Source organism: Rhineura floridana, chromosome 14 (assembly GCF_030035675.1).
Source record: "Rhineura floridana isolate rRhiFlo1 chromosome 14, rRhiFlo1.hap2, whole genome shotgun sequence".
NCBI lineage: Eukaryota > Metazoa > Chordata > Lepidosauria > Squamata > Rhineuridae > Rhineura > Rhineura floridana.
Genome location: NC_084493.1, coordinates 12,902,069 through 12,927,218, shown reverse-complemented (window position 1 = coordinate 12,927,218; position 25,150 = coordinate 12,902,069). Strand labels below are relative to the sequence as shown.

Sequence of the window (25,150 nt, the reverse complement as noted above, 5' to 3'; positions counted from 1 at the left end):
GGGCTCTCAAAACGCGAGTAAGCCCCACCGAGCAAAGTGGGGGTCACTTCCGAGTAAATACCCGTAGTAAACACCGTAGGGTTGCACATAACATGATGCGCTGTGGAGTGAGTTTTCGTGGTATCGCCAGGCCTACTTCAAACTAATAATTAAAAAAATAACCTTATCTCTACTCATTATTGAAAGGGGTGGCAATCTCTGTGACAGAACCCAGGCGTCCGGGCCGCCTTTTAGGTAACCCTACCACCTCGTCCGCAAACCAGCTGTTGCCATAACCGGCCTTTGAAGCCCTTTCAGGGAACCCCAGCCGAGCTCGCTCGCTCGCTCGCCCGCCCGCCCGCAAGCAGCAGCCCCGACCGATCCCGGCAGCCCAGCCCCTTTCCGAGGAAGGCTGGGCCCAGCCAAGCCAAGCCGCTGAGGGGAGAAAACTACGCCCGCCCACTAGCGATTGCTCTGCCTCAAGAAGACCCAGTTCCGCCTCGGAAGCGATGGCGTTGTAGAACATCTCCCTCAGCCGTTTCGCCGCCGGGACATGGGCCTGCCCCGGGTCGGGAGGCGGAGGTGGAGGCAGTTGCGAGACCCCCGCCGCGGTGAGTGCCAACAGCGCGGGGAGCCGCGGAAGGCCCGGCGAGGAGGAGGAGAAGCGGCCTTTCCTGGTTACTCCGAACAGCCCCGCGGTGGGCGGCTGGGCTCTTGCCGGGACAACTTGGGGTGGGGGGCTGGGGAATTCAGAGGAGAGGTGTCAGCGTGGAGCGGCGCGTCTGTGGGGATTCCCTCTTTCTGGGGTTTCCACAGAGCAAGGGGGTAGCGTCGGGTATGGAGGGGCCTTTGTGGGCCTGTAAGGAGCCCGGGATGGTGACGGCGTAGGAGGGTGAAGTGGAAATGGGGGAGGCGGGCAGCCCCGAAAGGACGGAAGGTTGAGAGAAAGTCAACAGTGGGACGGAGCTACTTGGCGTCCTGCCCCCTGATGCCCACAACGTTAGAATATGACCTTGAGAGATTCCCGGTGGTGGTGTTTTCACACGTTACAGGTCAAGCACGATTTTAACTACGGAGGATCTAGTCGTCAGAGGACCGCAGCCAACCCTGGCCCTTTTTGACAAGCCCCCCTAGGGCAATGGTTCCCAAACTTCTTTCCCCAGAGACCGCTTGAAAACCGCTGAGGGTCTTGGCAGACTTTTGTGTGGTTTTTGTCCCGCCTGTTGAAGCAGTTGTAATGCTCTTTGCTAGGCATTGTATGTTTTTTATTGCATGTTTCTTTTTTCCTTGTATTTTCTTGTATTGCAATTTGAATTCCATTACAACGTTCTCTCCATAATAATAATAATAATAAAGAGTTCAACTTCAAACAGTAATTCAATAAAATACAATATAAAAAATAATAGAAGCATTAAAATACAAGTAAAAATCAGTATTAATGTTTGGGGGGGGCATGCCGTGGACCATTGGAATGAAGCTCATGGACCACAGTCAGGGAATGCCTGCTCTGGGGGATAGCCATGTTTTCAAATGTTTGTTTGGCACATTCACAGTTTATGTCTTTTATAAATGTATGCTTAAACAAAGAGGTGTACACATCAGAATAATAATACTATGTAACCAGGCCCTTAGGAAGTCTGCAAAACATCTTTGGCGTTACTTGACCCAAGATGAAATTCATACATAGGGAACCTCATACATAGATGAGGATGTGTCACATCCCCATGTTTAGATGTGTCTGTGTACTGGGAAGCTGTAGATACCTCCTTCTTCCCATGGTGTGTATTTGTAATGATGCCTGTGAATTGTGCCAAACAAGCACGTGATAATCAGCGCATAGGAGAGGAATGGCAATTCATATATGGAAGTAGTTTGGTGACGTAAGCAGAGAGTTTTAATTTGTACATTGTGATTTGCAGTGGGCTTGCCTCCCAAGCCTTCCCATGCACATTGCGGTTGAATTTTAAGCATAAGCGAACACTTGGGTCATTGTGCCAAGAGGTATTCAAGAGGGAGTGTTCCTAGACTGTTCTAACACATTCTAAGAGCATGAGTGCATGGTGCTGTCTTCATGTGGGAGGTCCACAGATGGTGAGGACAATGGGGATGTCCTGTGCTTTAAGTCATATCACCTGATTACCTTATCCTTCAGTATTTATACAGTTACTTCTAGAAGCTGGTGGATTGGTGAGATTTGTACTCTGTCGCAGCAAATTGTTAACTGGTAGAACTCTACTTACCTTATTTACCCACTGCTGTCTGATGTGTGTGTAAGAGCTATTAGATTTCCCAGCAGCCTCTCTGTCATCCTTATGACTCAAGCCACAGTATATAATGGGGAACTACATCCATGCTTTCCTATTCCTACACTTACGTGTTAATGATAGTATATGTGTGAACGCAACCAGTAAATGGTAAGGTTACGGTACCAATTGCTATTTTAACACCAATTTCTGCACACTTGAGCTGATTCCTCCTGCGAAAACAATGTAGTCAGACTATAAGGCATCCAATGGAGAACTCTGCTTTTCTCAGTGGTCGTAGGATGTATGCCATATAAATAAATATTTGGATCAAGAGAACAGGTTTAAAATACTTTGAGAATGCATTAAGATTTTCTCAGGAACATAAGAGGCTGCCTTATACCGAGTCATACCATTGGTCCATCTAGCTCAGTATTGTCTATGTAATCCCGGAGAGCCGCAGCCAGTCAACAGATAGGGATCTCTCCCAGCCCTATATGGAGATGTGGGAGATTGAACCTAGGAGGACGTCCTGTATGCAAAGCAGGTGTTCTGCTGCTGAGCTGCGCCCCTTCCTTGTGCCTCAAAGTTCATGGTAATCTTGCATTACTTTGTTATCAGAATATTTTCTGGTACAATGGGAGTTAAAGTACATCTGTAATGATAATAGTAAAAGGATTGGAATATGAAAAGGAGGAAGAAATTGGGGCAATGGCATGTAGCTTGATTGGCTCCAAGTCTGCAGACAGGAACTTTAAAAATCTTTATAGAGCACCTAAAAAATGTTAGATACTTCATCAATTAATAACAGATTGATACTTGGATGATAAAAATGTGTTGGAACTGGGCACTGAGGACTGGTAACTTTGAATGATGGTTAATTGTATTATTCAGTTTACTTTTGCTCATCTCATAGTGAGAACAGCTTTTAACAATTATTGTATAGTTAGTGAATACATGCTTTACTTTTTTTATCCTTGTATCCAAGTACCCACTTCAGGTAAGAAAGTACAGTTAATATCCCATGAACTTCATTCACAAAAGGCTCTGCTAGTTTTAATAGATCTGGGTTGTTAAATTGTCTCTTAACTGTGCTGTTATTCATGATGTGGTCTAAGAGTTCTTGTCCAGGTCTAAATGCTACTGCAACAGTGTATACAGTCCTATTCCAAAAGCAGACTATAACAGGACTGTGCACAATCTTGCACTTGTACTTATTTATGCAAATATTTTAAAGGGTTTGTAAAGAATTTTTTTGAAAAAAAATCTTGTTCTTAACAAATGAGAAGAAATGGGTTTCTGCAATCAAGAGAAATAAGTTCTACATTTTTTATTCTTCATAGAGCCCCTTATTTCTGTGAGATTCTTTATTCTTGTTCTTTAAAAAGTATCTGTATCACTTACACATTTTTTTTTCATCTGGTATGAGCAGGGCAGGAATAGTTAAGGGGAAGGTGGGTTAACAGCATTCCTCTTATTAAGGATACAGCAGGAATGCTGAGAAAAAATAGAGATGGGGAAAAGGCTGTTTGGATTTTGCAAATGTGTGTTGCAAATTGAAAGTAGTTATGTATCAATGAGTAAAACAGTTTGGAGGAGTGCATTGACAGGAAATGATCACTATTTATCAGCTGACTGAATTTTTAGTACACTGGGTGATACCCAGTTTAAGCTGCAGCCTTAATCACACTTACCTGGGAGCAAGCCCCATTGAATTCAACCAGACTTACTTTTAATTAGACATTGTTAGGATTGTTCTGGAAATCATACTCTGAGTAGAGCCATTGAAATCAGTGGACTTAAGTTACTTAAGGCATTAATTTTAGTGTGTCTACTCTGAGTGTAATTTAATTGCTGTGTTTAGCATTTTACAATATAGCTGACACATATACACTAAGGATGCTGGAGGAGTCCAAACTTTGCTTACTCATATCCTTAATAAACATGGAAGCCTATTACTGAGAAATAGAACAGATCATTAAGTTCTCTAAAATCTCAACTGGTGCAATGCTAGCCAATACGTTAAAAAAATGCTTCTGAGTATCATTTCCTGAAAAGTTAACATGATATATATAAAGCCTGCAATTGCACCCTGTGAAAGAGCAACTTTTATACAGTTCTATATTTGATACACAAATATAGTTCCTCATTTTAAATAGATACCTTTTGGAAGATCTTAAGACTGGAGTGTGGAATCTGCCTCCAGCTATGTTGAATGGGGGAAGTTTATAAAGAGTGGAACAACTTTTATTCTAGTGGTGGCACGCACTAACGCAGGTGTTGCCAAACTTTTTTCAACCAGTGGTCACATTTTGAATTTTGAGAAACAGCTGTGGGTGCCAGTCACAAAATGGCTGCCATGGGGGGCACGGCATAACATAAAATTAGACAGTACAGCCATTGCTGCTCCCCACCCCCCGAACAACCTCATGCTTGCCGTGGGAAGTCAACTATGTCCTTTTGGTTCTGATTGTGGAGATCACACGCTATTGAGTTTTCACACACACAAGCACACACAGATGGTGTCGCTGTCCAATACCACTTCCCAGGAAGGAAGCATTTCCCAGTGCCAGGAAAAATATACAGAGTGGCAGTACCGCACTTCACACGCATGCATACAGTATGTGCACACAGTTGCCACTCACATAGAGACCGCAGACACGCATCTCTCCCTCTCCCTGCCCAAATGTATCTCCCCCCTCTCTCACAGATATAGAGCACATATAAACCTCTCCCTCTCTGTGCAAGTGCATCTCTCCCTCTCTCACATAAACTACACATACATACAGATGACACATTCATACATACCTCCCACCCTGTCTCACACATGCACATAAGTCTCTCTCTTGGCCCAAGTGCATCTCTTTCAGGCAGAGAGAGGGAGAGGGGGGGGCTACTTGAGCAACCCCTTGTCATTCAGAAAGCCCCTCCATCGGTGAAGAAAGTGCCTGCTATGAGGGTCCTCAACCCAGTGCCTGGTGGTGTCAAGGAAGTCCTTTGTAGTTGCTATGGCACATGGGTGCTGGGTTGGTGTTTCCTGCACTAATGTAAGACAGACGATCAAAAGCCATTCCACGGTATTGGATTTCATCTATTTGCTTTGAAATGTTCATGAAGATAATCTGTTCTGCTTGCCAACTCAAGGTGATACTGAGTTAGCAATTCATGTTTAGAAGCTTTTCTGTAAAATAAAGACTAGAAATTATATTGCAGAATGAAAGCCTTATTTGCAGAGATCAGCTTTGCAGGGAATGGATACTTTGCAAACACATTTGAATGTCTACTTGTATGTGTGAATGGGGGGAAACGGCAACGGTGTGTTTAACTTTTCCCCTTTAAAATTATCTACTTATTACATATGAGTAGAGATGTGAAGACTCAGAAATACACTTGAAGAAGCTTTCTGTTTTCATTTGATTTAATAGGTAAATACTCATTAATTTTCACCAGTATTCTAATAACTTTGTTTAAGTGCATAAGCCATCTGGATCACATGATTACTCCCCTTGACTATGCCAATATTATATGGAAGCCTGACCATAGCCTATTTTGGTGGCTATCGCATACAAGTACCATGAATTGGGCCTCAGTAATTTGTTCACATTCTCAAAATGGATTTTAATAAAGTAGCAGAGCAACCACTTCTGTGCATGAACAAATTCTGTCTTTACTCTTATTCTCAGTTCGCTGTTTATAACATCCTATTTTCAAAATGTTTTAAAAATATTTATGATATTAAAATATTTATTACTAATACCTGTATTTAAGGTCTCTTGTCATGTCCACTGGGTGCACGGTGGCCATAGGGGGAAATCTTCATATGCCCATTCTCTGTATAACATTGAACCTGGCTGTGTGTGCAGGACTGTGCAGGTATTAGCAGCCTTTAGTAATATATCATTTTATAACTCTTAATCCTTTTTTTAAAATCAGCTTTTTATCTGTTCAGATTGTACCTAATGTAATATTGCATGTAATGTCAAGCCTAATTACATTGTGCAGCATAGTGGTGATGAAAAAAATTACATAACATGTTGAACCTTGAAGATATATTTAGAAAAGGCTGAAAATTTCCAGGATATGAAATCTTTATTGGTAATCCATAGTGTGAGGGGAAAAAACAGCTAATATTACCCTCTTGAGACAAACTGAACAAGGTACATGCGTATATTAGTAGATGGAATAATAATGGAATATGTCTCCATAGTGAGGGTTGTGGAAAACAGCTTATTGTGGAGAGTATTTTTTGACATTCCACCATTTTTGTGTGTGAATACATCTTCTAACAGGTAATTTTTGCAGCACATAAAATGCATACTTAGAAGCAAAAACGGATAGCTGTGGATTTTAAGAAAGAGAGGTGGTTGGACAGAGCTCTTCTTTCCATCTTCAACAATAAATGTAACCTTTGAGCTGTTTCCAGTTTTATTTTCCTGCTTGTGTGTTTCAAGTTTCTGTTAGTGAGCATTCATAAAATGGTCAAAGGTTATGTCATCTTATTTGCTATTAAGATCTATTTGAAAACTTTATTTTTCAGAAAACAACCAGTGTTGCTCAGTAATTTTAAAAAACCTGTAACATCCTTGGAAGCCTTTAACGTCCTTTTGAGGAGACATAACTATATATTAACATGCCTGCCGTAGCATCTGTACCTAAAGACCTATACCTCTGCACTTCATTGAAAGATCTTAACAAAAAGACAGAAATAAAACCTGATAAAACCAGTACCAAAAGGTATGGATATTTGCTTAGTTGACTTGACAGCTCTCTTGTTTCTTAGACATAATTTCTTGAGGAAAGGTATACCAGGAAATACTACGCTCCATGCACATAGCTAAAACAATGTTTATGCTTTTTAAAAGTACTGCATCATTCACTTTTCTGCTTATAAAGTTCCAGCAGGAGAGTTGATGCTTGAGGATGTGTGTTTTGCAGTAGTCTTCAAAATACTGCTGAGCACTTTTTGCAGAAAATAATTTAAACTCAGGGTGATCATAAAATGAAATGGATGTATCTGTTGGGAAAGAAAATAGCATGTTCATACGTCTACTAGGGATGTGCTAGAATCCTGCCCATTTCAGATTTGGTACTGAATTTTCCGTTAATTCACTTATTCTCAATTGTTGAGGATCAGATTTTAATGTAGCAAATTTCTGTGGCTATTTTTTTAAATGGTGTTTTTTTTTTAAAAATCCACCTGTAAAACATCAATTGTAAGAATGATAATTTATCAATATTTCTTATCAATATTTTTTTCATAGCGGGAAAAAAACACTGATTGGTAAAAGCAGTGGCTGGGGCTCCTTCTGGGAGGAAGGGTGGGATGTAAATTAAATAAATAAAATAAGAATGAACTTGAATCAATGCCAGCCTGTTAGGTCAAAGGAATGCTTTCAAACCAGCACCAGCCAGCGGATCCCATCCCTAACATCTACTTTAAGGCAGCTTAGTTTTGTAGATGGAAGTTCTGTCTTTATGCAGTCTGTGAAGATTAAGTAAACCTTCATGATTTTTAATTCTTTGCTTTAATTTCAAGTTATGTACAGAGTGCCCTTAAGATCTTCAAAGCAGCTGAGGAATGCCGCCTGGACAGAGATGAAGAGAAGGCCTATGTATTTTACATGAAGTATGTGACTGTGTATAAACTTATTAACAAAAGGCCCGATTTCAAACAGCAACAAGTGAGTATCCAGTTATCAATGGCGTTATGTATTTTTAGATGTAAAGATAAGGATTGCACCTATAAGTTTGAAGTGCAACTGAAATAATTAAATGTAGTATAAGTAAGTGAAAAGTACCATCAAAATTCATTAAGAAATCTTCAGGGATGATTCCTTTAAAAGTCATTTTTTAAATTATATGCCATATGCATTTGGGCACATCAGGTGAATTATTAACATATATAGTAATACCTCACTTAACATAGTAGATGCATTCCTGGGCATTGCTTCTTAAATAGAAACTTTGGTACCAGAGGTAGGAATAACATGGAAAGAATAGAGATAGATTCCTACACCTGCTCATAGATGGTGGGGGCAGCTTCAACAGAGGCTTTAAAGGGTGTCTACCTGGCACCCACCCACTCCCCTCCTTCTCCTGAATTGTATTGGGTCTTCCCTCCCCAGCCCTGGAAGAAAGCAAGAGAGCTCTTTAATGCACAGCAAAGACACAGGCTAATCACTTTCACCTTAGCAAAGCAAAGCCATAGGTTTATTAGTTTACTGATAGCAAAGCAAAGACACAGGCTGATGGGTTTCACCTTAAAGCAAAATCATAAGCTTGAAGGTTTATCCATAGCAGAGCAAAGACACAGGGTGGTCAGTTTCACCTTAAAGCAAAGGCACAAGCTTTGAAAGTTTATCCATAGCAAAGCAAATCTGGTCAGTTTCACTTTTGAACAAAGCCTTCCTTAAAAGGAGCTTCATTCCTGAAGGATTCCTCAATATAGGTATTACTCTGCAAAGCTTAGGTAACTCTCCATCCATCATAATGTTGCCCATAGTTTCTTGGTCTCCTTCCCTCATGATCAAAAGATGGGCAGGGATTTCTGGAACACTGCTTCCAGCCTCTGTCAACGGTGGGAGAAGCTCCATCTCAAGGCTGTTGCCGTGACTGAGCAGCACAAATGAGAAGACTGCCCCAAACTTGGATTGTGTGCCCCCCTTCTTCTCAGTTGCCACTAAAGCAAGGACATGAGAAAAAAATAAGGGCTATTAATTAAAGCGTGTGTCTGTGTGGGCGCACACACCAGTTGCTCATCACAGCATAATCTGCCCTCCCAAACCCATTCTGTATATTTTTGCCACTGAAATGACTGGAGAAAATAAACCACTTCTCTTAGGGACACCATAGGGGAAAATTTGCACCTGACACTCAGCAACCAATAATCCATTATTACTTGTGATTATACTGGAGGTACAGTTGACTCTAGATCTGGAAGAATAATAAGATTCTGATGTCAGAAATGAAACAACTTCCTGTAACTTCAGAACTGGAAGCTCAAGAGGGAGAGCACACTCATTGTAATCTGAATTTGAAACAATCAATGATTCATCTATGACATTGTGCCAAAGAGATCATGACTAATAGAATTGTTCTGTACACATTGGGCAGTGGCACTTGGTATGAAATGCTTTGATGTCTCTTGTAATTTCAGGATTACTTTCATTCAATACTTGGACCTACAAACATTAAAAAGGCTATTGAAGAAGCTGAAAGACTTTCAGAAAGTCTTAAACTCAGGTATGTTTAAAAAGCATTTAATGTTGTTAATGTGCTCTTGGATCCAGGTGCTCTTGGATGAGACCGATTATCTGGATCCGTTTCAATCCGGTTTTAGGCCTGGTTTTGGCACTGAAACAGCCTTGGTCGCCCTGTATGATGACCTTTGTCGGGAGAGGGACAGAGGGAGTGTGACTCTGTTGATTCTCCTTGATCTCTCAGCGGCGTTTGATACCATCGACCATGGTATCCTTCTGGGGAGACTCGCGGAGTTGGGAGTTGGAGGCACTGCTTGGCAGTGGTTCCGCTCCTACTTGGCGGATCGTCACCAGAAGGTAGTACTTGGGGAACATTGCTCGACTCCTTGGACTCTCCATTGTGGAGTCCCTCAGGGGTCGGTTTTGTCCCCCATGCTTTTTAACATCTACATGCAGCCTCTGGGTGCCGTCATCAGGAGTTTTGGAGTGCGTTGCCACCAGTACGCTGATGACACGCAGCTCTATTTCTCCTTTTCATCTTCTACAGGTGAGTCTGTGGATGTGCTGAATCACTGCCTGACCGCGATAATGGACTGGATGAGAGCTAATAAACTGAGACTCAATCCAGACAAGACTGAGACACTGTTGGTGAATGCCTTCCCTGCCCAGATGGTGGATGCTTACCCTGTTATAGATGGGGTTACACTCCCCTTGAAGGAACAGGTTCGTAGTCTTGGGGTTCTTTTCGATCCTTCCTTGTCTCTGGAGGCACAAGTGGCCACGGTGGCAAGGAATGCATTCTACCATCTTCGGTTGGTAGCCCAGCTACGCCCCTATCTGGACAGGGATGACCTCGCCTCAGTTGTTCATGCTCTGGTAACTTCTAGGTTGGATTACTGTAATGCGCTCTACGTAGGGCTGCCCTTGAAGACAGTTCGGAAGCTTCAGCTAGTGCAAAACGCAGCAGCCAGACTGCTGACGAGGACCAGCCGGTCAGCGCATATAACACCTGTTCTGGCCCGTTTGCACTGGCTACCTATTTGCTTCCGAGCCAGATTCAAGGTGCTGGTTTTGACCTATAAAGCCTTACACGGCATGGGACCGCAGTATCTTGTGGAACGCCTCTCCTGCTATGAACCGACCCGGTCACTTCGCTCAGCGTCTAAGGCCCTCCTCCGGGTACCAACCCATCGGGAAGCCCGGAGGACAGTTACTCGATCTAGGGCCTTTTCTGTAGTGGCCCCCGAATTGTGGAATAGCCTCCCTGAAGAAATACGCCTGGCGCCGACGCTTCTATCTTTTCGGCGCCAGGTTAAGACCTGGCTATGCTCCCAGGCATTTTAATGCGTTTAATGTTACAATTTTAAATCTCTTTGTTTCAGTTTATTTATTGTGATATTTTGTATTTCTGTACTTTTAATCTTTTGTACACCGCCCAGAGAGCTATTCGCTATGGGCGGTTTAAAAATGAAATAAAATAAATAAATAAATAAATGTGTGCTTGGATTTTTAAAAATATCTTCTACCATATCTTTCCTCATTAACCACGGACAAGTCATCCCTCCTGCAGCAATAAATGTTCAATAAGAGGCTAGAAATCTTCTAATGTAGAGTATCCCTGTATATGACTGTGTGATATGGATTTCAGTGGAATCGGGAGTCTTCTGTGAAGATTGTAAATGGCATGGTTGGGCATGGCACGCAGCAGTAGAGACTTGTGAACATTAGACCACTTCATTCAGGGTGCTATTCCCCCCCGCCCTGCCCACCCCCGCCAATATGCACACTTGCAGCAACTGGTGAAGGTTTGGAAAGTTGGGCATTTGGGATCAGATTTAAAATGGAACTTCTAGAAGGCTGGAAGTCACATTTTATAAATGTTCATAAGTCTGCAATTCTGTGAATCTGAAGATTGTTTTACTTACCTCGGTATGTGTTGCCTTACATAGAGATGGATGAAAACAACTACATGATCAGTGATAAAATAATGATTAACAGCAGTTCATCACCATAACAAAAACGTTAACGGGAGCAATTGATACCATACCACATTCAGTATTAAACAAGTCCAAAAGCACTCTGTAACAACCCAGTCTTGGCCAACTGCCTTAAATATAATAGTACGAAATAAGATGCGCATCCCTAGGGCAATAATGTTTAATAATGTTGGTGCCACAGCTAAAAACGTCCCACTCTACTTAATGCACAGGAAGGCCTCGAGAAAGATCTTAAATGTGCAAGTGAGCTTATACGGGACAAGACGGTTCTTAAGAATCCAGGGCGCAGACCATTTAAGACTTTTAAAATGCTTACCATAGGAACGTGAGAAGCTGCCTTTACACAGAATCAGATAATGGTCAATCTAGCTAAGTATTTTCACCACTGACTGGCAGCAGCTGTCTAGGGTTTCAGGCGGGGAATCTTTCTCAACCCATACTGAAGGTAGTGGGAATTTAATCTGGGATCAGGTTTGGGGAACATTTGCCCTTCCGGTGTTGTGATCTACAACTTCCATGATTATTTTTTTTGGTAAGAGAGTTATTGGAATTACATCTGGACCTTTGATAGTATGATGCTTATCTTTAGGAAATCTTTTTTTAAAAGTTTACTGATTTTCAGCCCCGCCCCCCAAGGTAATGGCAAGACCACTGTGCAGTGCACAAATACCAGTCTGTGTTTTGTTTTTTAAACACAAAATCCAGAAGAACAATGTGTATTTGTTTTTCAAGGGTAACTGCAAGAAAATATTTGGACTGCTCCCAGGATATTTATGAACGAAATACCTTGGGAATAATCCAAATTCGTTCTTGCTCGCTTTTACCGCAATCTCTCAGTCAAGCTCTGGTAGAAGTATGTTTTGTCTTTTCCCTTCTCCTGTGGTACACTGGCAGAGCTTGGAAAAGTTACTTTTTTGAACTACAACTCCCATCAGCCCAATCCAGTGGCCATGCTGGCTGGGGATGATGGGAGTTGTAGTTCAAAAAAGTAACTTTTCCAAGCTCTGTTACAGTAGTTGAATTTAGAAATGTAGATGGTGAACAGATAGTAAACAATATCCATAAGAGGGAGGAAAAGTGATTGACTACTGTCTTAATGAACCAGTTGTACATCAGGATGAAAATTTTTACCTTACTTTCTTTACAGAAAAACTTAGAATTCCCATTATTCAAATATCAGTTACTGAAATCTTCTTTAAGAATTTAATAAGCTTTTCTTGTTCTGTGGCCAAGTGAGAATATTAGTGAGGTTTGGTTACCTAAAACATTTTGAATGCCCTCATAAAATAATCCAGTAAACTATTTTGTAATCTGTGATTTTGTGTTTGTGTATAATGTATTTAAAACCATATAGATCTTAACATTTTTGTCAACTTTTGGGATGGCACTTGGTCTGCACTTCTAGTAGAATGTTAAGGCTTCAAACCTATTTCTGTAGGTACGTCCTTCAAAGTAAGCAAAGTGTAAAAAGATGTGTGAGGCACTGTTGGTCTCTACAAACCAGTTTATTGTCTAGTTTTTCTTGTTTCAAGGGGCAATAGTCCAAATAATTAGACTATAGTCCTTCAAGTAATCCTAATTATCTAACATCCCTTCAAAACATTAGGTTTCTTTGGTGCATGACTACCTTATATATTTAAGTGCCTTGTTTAAGAACACTTTCATGTTATTACTGTTTTGTTTTGTAAAGTCAGCATTATCAGGCAGTTTAGAATAGGCTTTTAAAAAATAAATGATTAAATGGTGCTGGCAACAAATAGTTTTTGACTTTGAAGGGTCCAGAAATAATTAGTAGAATTAAGCCTACACCATAAATTTAGTCTATACCTGTGCTGTACCTGTTGTTGGTGGCCGAAGTGCATTGCCATAAGTTTGGGATGGAGCTGTGTAGTACATGTCGCATGTGCACTTGAAGAGGATCACAACAGCAAACTTTAGTGACCACAGCATTATATATTAAACTCATTATCTGAATGTGGATCCTTATATAGACAAAACCATCCAGGCACAAAAGGGAGCTATCAGCAGGCTTGGGGAAGTCACAAGATTTGCAGAAGTAAAACATTGCCTGGAAACAAACTCTGAATGTGTAGGTGAGGGGTGGGTATGCTCGGTGGGAGTAGAATTCTGGCTGAATCAATTTTGCCTCGGGGTGGCAGAGGCGGAATGGAGTATCCAAGGAAAGGACGTGACTAGGTGGCTGAAGCCGAATAGGTGCACTTGTGTTCAGGAATCCCTTTTTCTCTTGCCAAGCACTAACTGTCTTGAGGTATTGCTGTAGATATGTATTCCCTGTTTCGGTGTTTGTGGAATTCTCTTAGGAAGCCTGAGGATAGTCCATGAAGTGGTTTTGTTCCACTGCTGCCTAAATGTTATGCATTCTTATATGACCTCGTGCTAAATTTTGCTGTTTACTCTGACTGTGATTTTAATTATTATTTTGGATACTGCTGTTGCTTGTTTGGTCTTACTAATTTTTGTGCTTTTTAAAAAAAATAAAGTTGTTAATCATTTTGTCCAGTTTTTATGGCTGCTGGCTTAAGAAGAGAAGCAAATCTTAAGCCTATGCTTGCTTATTTAAATGTAAAAGTCCACAGTTAGCACAACCCTGTAATGCTGCTAGTATCTTGCAATGAAAAAGTAAATTGAAAATTGAACTGCCTTTCTTAACTAGATATGAAGAAGCAGAAGTGCGGAAGAAACTGGAAGAAGAGGAAAGGCAAGAGGAACAGCAGTTGAAAAAGCAGGAATCAAACGACGATGCAAATGTGTTGACCAAAACCTCTTCAGAAACACCATCAGATCCCATAGGAAAAAATCAAATGGTAAGTGGGATATATTATCCTTAAAATATTATCTGTGGGATGCAACTTTTTAAAAAAAAGTTTTTATAGAGGTCTACAATACTGAGGAAATAAGACCCAGAGTTGGCGGCACCTAAAACCAGATAACATTGAAAACACAATTTAGCAGTTACTTAGTATAAAATATATTGTGTTTAATAATACTTTTATGTCTCTCCAAACACATTATCTGCCGTTTTGTCAAGGCTAGACATTGTAGCCAGGTGACTGACTTATCTACTTCAATAATCCTGAAGGTTGTCTGTTTTTAAAAGTTACTCACTCCCCAAAAGGTCACCACCAGTCTAGCTTGTAACTGCTAAGCTGAGCAACCTGATGTGTGGCTCTTTGTTCTTATTACAAGCATGTATATCATTGGTCTACCTTGAGTTGTGAAGGTGCTGTTGACCTTTAATACTGAATTTCTTTAGCTTGATACATTCCATGTTATATATTGTCATGAAATCATGAGGCTGGAAAATACCACGATAATCAGATCCTGTCCTTTTTAAGACAAGACTCAGCCCCAGTGATTTACCACTTCACTATTTGCTTATTTATTTAGAAGATTTATATCCCACCGCTCAATCAAATGATGCTCAAGGTGACTTATAAGCAACAGATAATAATGCAAAAACGAACAAATAAAGAAACAGCCCCCAAACACATACATCACCGTTAAGTCCTTGGCCTTAATAACCCAGGGCAACTGGCAGATCACGGAGTTCTGAAGCAGCACATGCCTGAAAACCAGATAACTATTCTAAAAGGCATACACTCACACACAAAAACCACCCCAGAAGTGGACCACTTTAAGTCCTGGTGTCTATCAATAGTACAGTACTAAAGCTCCGTGTGTCTGAACCTCAGCAGCCAGTTCTGTTTTTGCTATTTTGGAACAGTGGCTGTTTCAGGAAAGCTCAGCTGATGAACTGAATTACAGTGCAATCCTAACCATGTCTCTTCACAGAAGTAAGTCCTGTTGAATTCTTACTCCTTACTCCTAGGCAAGTGGGATTAGGATTGCAACCGTACTAATTTAGGAAAGGTGTGTGTATGTGTGTGAATTAAGGATATAAACCTAGCTGCTTTTAATGCCTTTGTAATTGCTGAAAATCTTTTTTAATGCCAACAAAATGTAGATCAACGGTGAGAGCAAGAGTTCTACAGAAAGAAAGGAACTTCCTGAAACTGGTAAGTGACATCTCTCCATTATTGGTTCTATCTCGGCAGTAGAAACCATGAGCAGAGAACAGGAAGATGTACAAATGATTAGAAAGAAGCAAAATTCAAGGTCACTACCGGAAAAGGCAGCTGCTCTCCCTTGCAAACTATTGCCATTCATGTGTCACTGCCCAATTGGACTTTAAGGGGAAATGCCGTCCTATCCCTAAATATGGAACTTAACCCCAAATTGCAAGCGAAATCTGTCCGCTTAACTGTTCTCCCGGGAAATCTCATCGGGCTGTAAGCCCAGATCATCCAGTGTCCTCTTCTCGTTGAGATAATCTCTGCTGTCCTAGAGTGACAAGACCTCTAAGAGGGGAAAGCCCTTTCATCTCCCTTGGGCTAGTTTGCATGAGTATTTTTTGGGAGTTATTTTCCTATCAGTAGTGACAACCTTGTGCGTTGTCCTGGTTTGAATGTGGCCATGGTGAAGTGTCTGCCGCCACTTGCTAATCGTTAGCATGTCCATTCAAGTGATTTTTGAAGCATTTGAAAGGGATGCCTTACATAAGTTCTGTACGTATGGCGGTGCGCTATATTCAGCCTGTGCTATATTCATCCTTTGCACATTTTGTTCAGAACAGTCATGATAAAAAGGAAGTTCTTTTAAGAATTGAAAATGAGGCTATAATGGATAGTTGGTCCTAAGCAATCAGCATTAAAGCTGTAAGATACTCCTTATAAATCGATGCAGCTACAGAGCAGAGACCTTTTTCATCCATTTCAGCGCTAGCTGTTCTCTGGATGACATGTGGGAGGCTTCCAGTACACCCATGGGTGAAGGTCCTCACCACCTGGGATAGGCAGGTCACATGATACTGTGAAACATAAAAACCATTCTACAGGAGTGGTAGCTCCTATAGCTCCACCCTCAGTTCTTTCGCCTGCCTCACCAGCGATAGACTTCTCTCAGCTCCTTGTTGTCTGCTTTATTACCTTTTGTAAAATAATTTATGTCTCTCTAGGAGCAATCACGGCAGAGAAATTGTTTAAAATGATGATGGACAAGACCATCAAGTTGATGATAATGGATGCTCGATGCTTGAAGGATTACCAGGAGTCCTGCATTGTAAACTCTGTCTGCGTTCCAGAAGAAGCTATCAATCCGGGGTATGGAATAAACTTCCCCAGTAGAATCTTAAAGACTGCATACTGATTCATTGTTTACCACTTATCAGGAGTAGAATGAGGAAAATGTGAACGTGGTGCACCCGATTGTCCAGCTATAATAAAAGGCCTAAAGTACACACAGTAGTCTTAACTTTTTTTTTCTTTCTTCAGGGTGCTTAATCAACCTGTGTAATGTTTGGACATGGGATGCGATGATGGTCACTAGCATTAACGGGTTTTTCAAAAGAACGTAGCAACCTCGATAGTACTTGTATAAATGTTGTGAGGCAATGCTCAGGCTTGATCAAACCGTAGGCACTTAGAAGTAGATATTTGGGGATGAAATGCTCTCTCTGGTCACAGCTGGAGCAATAATATGGTGGCGACTGCTGGGAATATGCTTATAAAGATAAGCGGGTGCTGGGGAAGAGAGTCGGTCATCAAGCAGTCCATGGGGAAAGAAGTATGCAGCAAGTAACTGCTGGTCTCCCCTTTCTCCCCTCATTGCTTTCACTACTCTGCCTTTGGTTCTTTTTCATGGACTCTACCTTAGCTCAGCTGAGCCCTGCAAGTGAGCAAATAATCAACAGCTGGTCTCCAGAGCACCCCTCTGTTGCCTGGACCTGTTCTCAAGTTGCACACTTGGCTTATGCGAGAAGCCAGCCAGACCAGGTGGCAGCTCTAAATGTTTCCTCAGCTCCAGGCTTTACTAGGACTAGCCCCAGACATTTTGCTGCCTGAGGCAGAGCAGCAATTGCCCGTCCCCCAAGTCAAGGTACATTGTAACCAAATGCAGCCAACTGAGTTTGATATTTGAGACAGGAAATCCCACAATAGCCACTCCTGGGGAGTAAAAATACACTAAATAAACATTTTAATGACACCCAAAATCAGCTGCCTGAGGTGGCAACCTCACTCTGCCCCATGGGAGGCCTGGTTCTGCTTATTGCCATGCTTTAATTGAGGAGTGTGGTCAGGCCAGAAGATCTAGGCCTGCTCTGCCTTTTAGTGTATCATCACCATTGCAGACTGGAGGGCGATTGATGGCTGCCCCCTTCTTCCTGTCAAGTGGCAAATTGCATTCTCTGAGTTAATTTTCCTGCTTTTCCCCCTTTTTATTATGTCATTGCTTCAAACTTTAGAGTCACTGCTAACTGGATTGAAGCTAAACTCCCCGATACGTCTAAAGAGCCATGGAAAGGGAGAGGGCAATTCAATTACGTTGTTCTGCTGGACTGGTTTAGTTCAACCAGAGACTTGCAGTTAGGAACACCTCTGCGGAGCCTCAAAGATGCACTTTTCAAGGTGAACAAGTTCAGGTTTATTTTTGTCTAATTACCTTGATAAATGAGAAGCCTGTAGTTCAGAAGGTGGTGTTTTGCTAGCCCTGTCAACAGACTTAACCTTTTACTAGTTAATTTGCTGACTTTTCAGCAATTCATTATTAAGTCTATCTAAATTTCTGTAAGATGTTGTCCCATGTAGACATAGCATGGGTTGTTTTCCTTAGCCATAGTTAAGTGTTGCCTGTGACTATCTAAACAGCAGTTAAGGACTGTGCACAAACCAGAATGTGAACCTCTAGTTTGAAATGGATTGGCATAAACTATGGCTCAATGCAGACGTAATATTTCATCGTTGCTGAAGTAGCCTCCTGGCTTCTTGTCATTATGATCAGTAGCTTTTGCTGGTCTCTCCCTACACGTTCCCTTTGGAAATGAGGTCTATTTATTTCATAGTTTTACATAGCTGAGAAAGGGAGGGGGATATAGATTTCTCTAAAAAAAACAAACAAAGCAGGCCGTGGCTTTGCTTTTCATGTCAGATCATAAACCAGGGTTAAGGCAGCAAACCATGGTTAAGTGTTACATCTCACTGGGCTGTTGAATGAAGGAGCTGTGGCACTGTAGCATCCTTGTAAATTTAAGCTAGATTGTTATACTAGTGCAGTTTCAGACGATAAGTAAAAGAGAGACAAACAGGCACCACTTTAGTTCTCAAAAGGAAAACAAAATACCAAGGCAATAAATGTAGATGGGTAAAAACAGTGTGAATTACTTTCTCCACATGATTTCTAAACTGATATGGAAAGTTTTTGGGATGCTATACCAATGCTTCTAAGTATTTAGAAGAAACTGCTCCATAATCAAATTGCAGAATAACTGTTATTCTGTGCTGTCCACCATTTTTATGTAAGGTCTGTTAAGCATTTGTATGTTATACTGGCATATCTTTAAGGGGATTATTTATTATCCAACATATATAGCTCTATGAAGTTGAATAAGGAAAAGTCAATCAGTTTCTCTCATTTCACAGAGGGTGCGTTATCTAGTCACAGGACCTGACTGAGAATTATGAGCTTTGTTTTAAGCGTTCTGCTGCTTCTTGTAAAATGCTTTTTCTTTTACTTCCAGTGGGAAAGTAAAGCTGTTCTGCAGAATGAGCCCTTGATCTTGGAAGGAGGATATGAGAACTGGCTTCTTTGCTATCCCCAGTATACAACAAATGCCAAAGTAACTCCACCCCAGCATGGCAAGAATGAAGCTGTTTCTGTCTCTTGTATGTATAAGGAACTCCTTCTGACCTAAAGAGAAAAGCTTTCCTGACACTGCAGTTCTGTCCATAACTTACTCAGGAGTATGCCCCATTGAAATCAGTGGGACTTGCTTCCAAGTAAGTTAACGGAGGATTGTACAGCACAGATCACATTCCTAAGCTTTCTTATTTATTTGTACTTCATTTGTCTTTACAAGGAAAAGCCCAAGGTGGGACACGCTACCAAAATAGTTACAGAATAACGATTTAAAAAATCAACAAAAACAAATAGTCATATACCAGCAAGAGCTCATTGTTTTTGAAAGGACTTTAAACACATCTCAGACACCAGGCCCAAACTCTTCTCTTCCCCACCCCCGTCTTCACAGTGCCACCCAGAAGTGTTCTAGTTGGTGAACTGCCTGATTAAATCCAGGTTGATATGTTCTGTGATCTATGCTGGGCTTGCCACCTGCTTCACAGACAAAACGTTTGTGTTTAGCATAATGTGGAGTTACTAATTTGACTACAGCCTTGCAGCTCTTGCTTCTTGGAGGCTCGGTTTGTCCTTGTTGATACGGATCACTTTCAGGCAATTGCTTGAGGGATTTGAGGAGTGTGTGCATATGATCAGATGCAAGTTGCAGCATGGCCCACCTTACTTAGTTCTTGATCTTTCTCTCTGTTCTTAATGCAGTCCTATGCATGTCTACTCAAAAGTAAATCCCATTGAGTTCAGTGGGGCTTACTCCCAGAAGGGTGAGTATAGGTTTATAGTCTAAACATTCCACCTACTTGGAGCTTTCGGTCATAATCCAAATTGAAATAAGCAGACCAAACAACTGCCATATTGTATAGAAGACACTTGACAAAACTGCAGCTGATTCCTTTAGTTATAAATACTTAATCCTAAAGATTGTTTATACTGTTAAGGGGATTTTTAAAGAGGATTTTTTCTGCCCTAAGACACACACAGCAGTTTATGAGATTAAAAACAATGAAAGCAATAAAACATAGTGGAGCAGAACTACAAAATATAAGAACCGAACATGTAAAAACATCAGCAGGCTAAAGCCAAACCAATAGATTAGAAGCATGCTGAATCAATATGACCTTAGATGCCTAGAAACAAGAAAGGGGCCAGCTGAACTCCATGGGGAAGGTATTTAGCAATCTCAGTGCCACCACTGCAAAGACTCTGTCTTGGATATTTAATCTGAGAGTAGTGCCTCCAACGCGGACTTTAATTAGGGGGCGGAGGCAGGCTTATGTGGGTAGTAACTCATTTAAGCATATTTTATATAATATATAATTTTTTTTTTTTTTTTTTAAAAAGCAAAATGTTTGTGTGTTTTAGTGGATTTTACTTACCCATGTTTGGAAGAACCAGCTCCATCTCCAGTACCTGTTGTCCATGTAAAACCTTCTGTGGTGGAAGCTACTGAAAGACCTGATACTGAAAATGATCAGGAAGAGAGAATACAGACATTTCAACCACCAACTCCTAGTGGATCAATTGCTACTCCTGCTAAATCTAACAACTTACCTGCCATAGCCCAACCAGTAAAGATTGTTCCTCAGGTGAGCAGTTTTTTGGCAGCAGAAAATGTTCTACTTGCACTGCGACATAACAGTGCCACCTTTTTGCCTATATAATTCAGATTAGCTGAACCTGGTTTTTCTGAAATGTTAAGGGAGGAAAAAAAGGCTTGTACTATAATATAATAAACATGCCTCCTGTAAATATTGCAACTTCTCCCCTTCTTGCTAAGTAAAGGAAGCAAAGACCCTGGCAACGGCTTGGGGAATTGAAGACCTTGTTGTATATGGGCAGCATCATAACTGTCAGGTCTGCATACACAGCTGGATGTTGTTGGGATACTAAACCTACTTGAGCCGCACTGCAAGAGACATTGGAGATATTTAAAAAAGGGCTTTGGTTCTGAAGTATTCTGTTCGCCTCTTTAGCATTATTGGTCCCAGGGCAGATGATAAAGCCATTAAAACAAAAAACTCAAACAATAAAACATCAAGGCAATATGAGCATGGTTTTATCCACTGCTGCGATTTTATCAACAGAGATTTTTAAAGGCCTGTAAAAATATAAAAATGTCATTTCCTGGCTCTGAAAAGACATAAGAGTTGGTATCAGGTGAGCCCCTACAGGGAGAGAATTTTAGAGGCAGGGCTGCCAATTAGCTACTAGACTACGTTCAAGGTGCTGGTACTGGCATGCAAAGCCTTATGCAGCTTGGGACCAGGATACCTAAAAGATGATCTCGCCCCTTATATATGCTTTTCATCACTGCTCTTCAGGAGATGGCCTCCTGCAGATCAGGAAGTCTGTTCCACACAATGTGGAAATCAGAGCTTTAATGTGGCGGCACCTACACTTTGGACCTCCCTCCCATTATGTATCAGACAAGCGCCCTCTCTATTGTCTTTTTGGCATATATTAATGACCTTCAACATACCATCATGTGGAGATTTTTGTCCAAGTTTTTATCAGGATTGGAATGAAATTGTATTTATGTATTTTTTTATTCCTTTTTGTATTAAATTGCTTTGGGATGTTTTGTGGGAAGCAACTCAGCAATGAAATAACACAGGAGGAAAGCTTTTATTCTTAGGAAAAAAAAGCCCCACTAAGGGCTTGCCCACTCACCCCTTAGGTATTCCTGGGAAGAGAGTGTGAGCAGTGGGGCTTGCATGCCTCCTTCTCACTTCTCTCATTGCACAGTCTCTCCTGTTCCTGGGCAACTGAGGCTTTCCTCTCCCAGGATTGGGAGAAAACCCATGTTCCAATAACCCTGGAGCTGTGGGCTGGAGCACACAAGCCTAATTCTACCCTCTTGTGGAGGGGAGAACGGTAACATCTGAACATTCTGCCCTGGGCTCCTGCTGGGAGAAAGGGTGGGATATAAATCAAATAATAAATAAACATTCCCTGAATGTGTGCAGTTTTCTATGCATGCATAAGTATGTATTATGGCTGTAGCATAATCTGAAATATCTTTGTAAAACTACAAAAGTGAGTAGGCACCAAGCGGTCTTTGAGCAGACCTAGTAAGCAAATCAAATAAAGTACCATTTCTTTACTTCTCTGTTTGTCCAGATTGATCGTACAAAAAAACCTTCAGGAAAACTTCCAGGTGCTGATAATAGGCCAAAAGCTGAAAGCCCAACCCCTGGCAAGCGGCTCCTTTCAAATGGCAGAGCGGTTCCAGACCGTTCCACAAAGCCCCCGTTGGATGCAAAGCCCAGCCCGAAAGAGGAGGAGAAAAGCTACGTCCCTGCAGAAAAGAACAAACAGGAGAAAGAACTGCAGGAGAAGCAAGACAAAGAACAGAGAGAGAAGCTGCGACAGGAGACGCAAGAGCAGAGAGCGGGAGAGGAGCAGGAGGAAAGGGAAGACGGAGAGAGCCTCCAGAAAGCAAAAGACAAAGAGAAGAGCGAAAGAGAGCCGCAAGCCAGCAAGGGAGCATCTGAAAAGCAAGAACTGGAGAAGGCACCCAAAGAGTTAACAGACATTAAAAAACCAAGTAGCCTTGAAAATGAATCCCCCGAAGTCAGAAAACTGGACGCTGACAAAATTGCTGCCAGGGAAAAAGCCAAAGTTACTTGGACACCAGAAATGCAGAGACGCAAATTTGCAGAGGAGTCTCGGGCATCTGTAAGAGGGGATTCTGGCTCGAGCAAGGTGAGCAGTTCATTGGCACAAAAAGCAAACGTCCTGCCTTGCCCAGCAGGCCTCCCCCTTCCCGTTCTTTCTTCTTCAGGCCTGTTTCTGTCAAAGCCAGAAGGATATTATCATCATCATCATCATCATCATCAGGGTGGTGCAGGCAGCAATAATAAAACATTTCTAAAACAGTTAAAAACATCTCCGCCAGTGATCTCAGAGTTGCCAGGAGCAGTGTATTTTAGCCATCAAATATCTCAGTAAACAGGAATGTTTTTAATTTTCTCCTTAAAGTCAGTAATGAGGGAGATGCACACCTCACCAAGGAGGGCATTGTACAGACTGGGAACTACCACTGAAAATACCCTGTTACAAGCCAAGCAGGCAGCCCACAGTGGCAGCACCACTAGCAAGGCCTCATCTGCCAGTTGTGTGTTTACTGTGTTTCAGCTCCAGCCATATCGTGAGGCAGGGTGAGGTCTCCACGTCAGGCAGCTCACGGAGGGGGAAAGGCAAACTAGTGAATTTGCACACGGACACCCCTCATGGTACCTGATAAGGAGAAGGCTGGGGCCATTTAACAGCTCCCATTGATCCTCTTACCTCGCACAGGCACCTTCCTGGGAGCCTTGCCCACAGCTAGAACATTGGGCTTGCCACCCACCCATCCCCTCTAGCTCTGGTGCATGTGACAGAGGGGCAGGTGAACCTCTTGTGTTGCTCAGTGCTTCTGGAGGGACAAGAAGCCACCCAGCTTCCTGCCTTCTTAGGCATCTGTACAAGATTAGAATAGTACATGTCTGGTTGCTAGATATTTTGCACAACGCAAGGCAGAAGATGCTGAAAACCCAGCAGATGTTGAAAACAATGGGGGGAGGGGATTTGAGGGGAATCCTAAACACACACACCCCAAAATATTGAGGGTCCCCACAGGCCACAAAAACCTGGGGACCATGTAAGGCCCACAGCCAACACATTTGCCACCCTGTCTTAAACTAAAAACAGGTGGAAAAACTACCACTCCTGTTATGGGAGTTCATGAGTCAGGGTAATGCTTTTCATCCTCTGCCCTCCAAATACACATGCACATAGAGATGGTGTGTCACTGGTTTTTACAGATCCTTACCGATGGCTTGCCAGCATTACTTGCTGCCTTCCCAAAAAACTCAGTGAGGAACTAAGAGGAGTTTCAGTTGAGAAGGTCTAAGATTGGCATGTCCAGGGTTCCCTTTAGGCCCAGTGAGCATTTAAAAAGCAAATCTCTAGGCATTTCCCCCTGCTGGCTGAAACATATGCCACTCACTAGGAACCATGCTCAGCATGTTCAGTTCCATGTTAGAGTTATAGCCCTTACAGTCAAGATTTGGTAAGGTGCATGTGATTCACAAGCCTATCTTAGAAAGTTGGCTGTATCCCTTACAACGTACAATTCATGTGGCTAGCAATTTTCACTTAAAAATACATCTTCAAACTTGCAAATGTTTTGGTTTTGGGTGGCTTTTTTCTCTGTAGCAGTAGATCGAGAGTATAGTGCTCTTGTATGGCCCTATTGTGTGTTTTAATCGTGTTTTACTAACACGAGGCGTCTTGGAGCTTGATAAAATTAATTTATGAAAACTGAAAGTCTCTCTTTCAAAATCTTTTACAGCAGACGGGGGTTAAAGGACAACCAGAAAGAGAATCTCAAAAACCAGGAGCCATTAGAGAAGATATTGAACCAGAATCTGAAAAAAATAAAGTAAATTCACTGTGAGGTGTTTGTGTGTAGCTGCTGACACCTAGAGCAGATGTCATAACATGGCCTCATTCTACATTTGTTGTCATTTAACTGCATTATCTTTAAAAGGAATGCGTAGCCTTTTGTGTTATACTTCATGCAATACCAGCAAATTCAGTGAAAGTGTCATTGCTGTTTCACGGTAGCTCCATAGTTGCCTGTGTGTGATGACATTTTATTTTATTTGTAGGGTGAAGAATTGGAAATCATTTCCAAGAGTTGCAAAAATGAAGCCAATGCACTAGATGCACTTGCTTTGCTTCAATGTGACTGTTTTTGAACAGAATCCTTACCGTAATAGAGCATTAATGACTTGTCAGAGATCCTCTTTTCACCACAAATCAATTATATAGTAAAGAAATTACAAAATATGTGGGTGGATGTTTCCACAAACACAGTTAACAACTTCATCGTACTCTTTTATTCTAAAGAGCTATACAGCTGTAGCATATATGGTCTTTTTTAGTATTCTGAACATCCAGGCCTAAAACTCATTTCAAGCACCTGAAGACCAGTTGGTGTAGAAAGTGGCATGACTTGTTGCTTTCTGAAGCTATG

At 41.6% G+C, this 25,150-nt stretch overlaps 1 protein-coding gene across 6 annotated transcripts in view; it reads left to right on the top strand.

The window, feature by feature from the left end:
• Positions 1-325: 325 nt before the first annotated feature.
• USP8 (ubiquitin specific peptidase 8) overlaps positions 326-25,150 on the top strand; it is a 38,727-nt gene continuing 13,902 nt past the window's right edge. Inside the window, exons 1-12 of one of the 6 annotated variants that reach the window (XM_061594853.1) lie at positions 326-590; positions 6,760-6,956; positions 7,759-7,903; positions 9,379-9,464; positions 14,093-14,243; positions 15,404-15,455; positions 16,454-16,598; positions 17,741-17,903; positions 19,013-19,157; positions 20,470-20,714; positions 22,249-22,833; positions 24,467-24,553. In XM_061594853.1, coding sequence (XP_061450837.1) covers positions 6,853-6,956; positions 7,759-7,903; positions 9,379-9,464; positions 14,093-14,243; positions 15,404-15,455; positions 16,454-16,598; positions 17,741-17,903; positions 19,013-19,157; positions 20,470-20,714; positions 22,249-22,833; positions 24,467-24,553 — 1,908 coding nt within the window. In that variant the 5' untranslated portion in view covers positions 326-590; positions 6,760-6,852. Of the gene's footprint in view, positions 591-657; positions 678-6,759; positions 6,957-7,758; positions 7,904-9,378; positions 9,465-14,092; positions 14,244-15,403; positions 15,456-16,453; positions 16,599-17,740; positions 17,904-19,012; positions 19,158-20,469; positions 20,715-22,248; positions 22,834-24,463; positions 24,554-25,150 lie in introns of those variants that run through there. The other 5 variants (XM_061594850.1, XM_061594854.1, XM_061594852.1 and 2 more) reach the window with 5 other exon arrangements.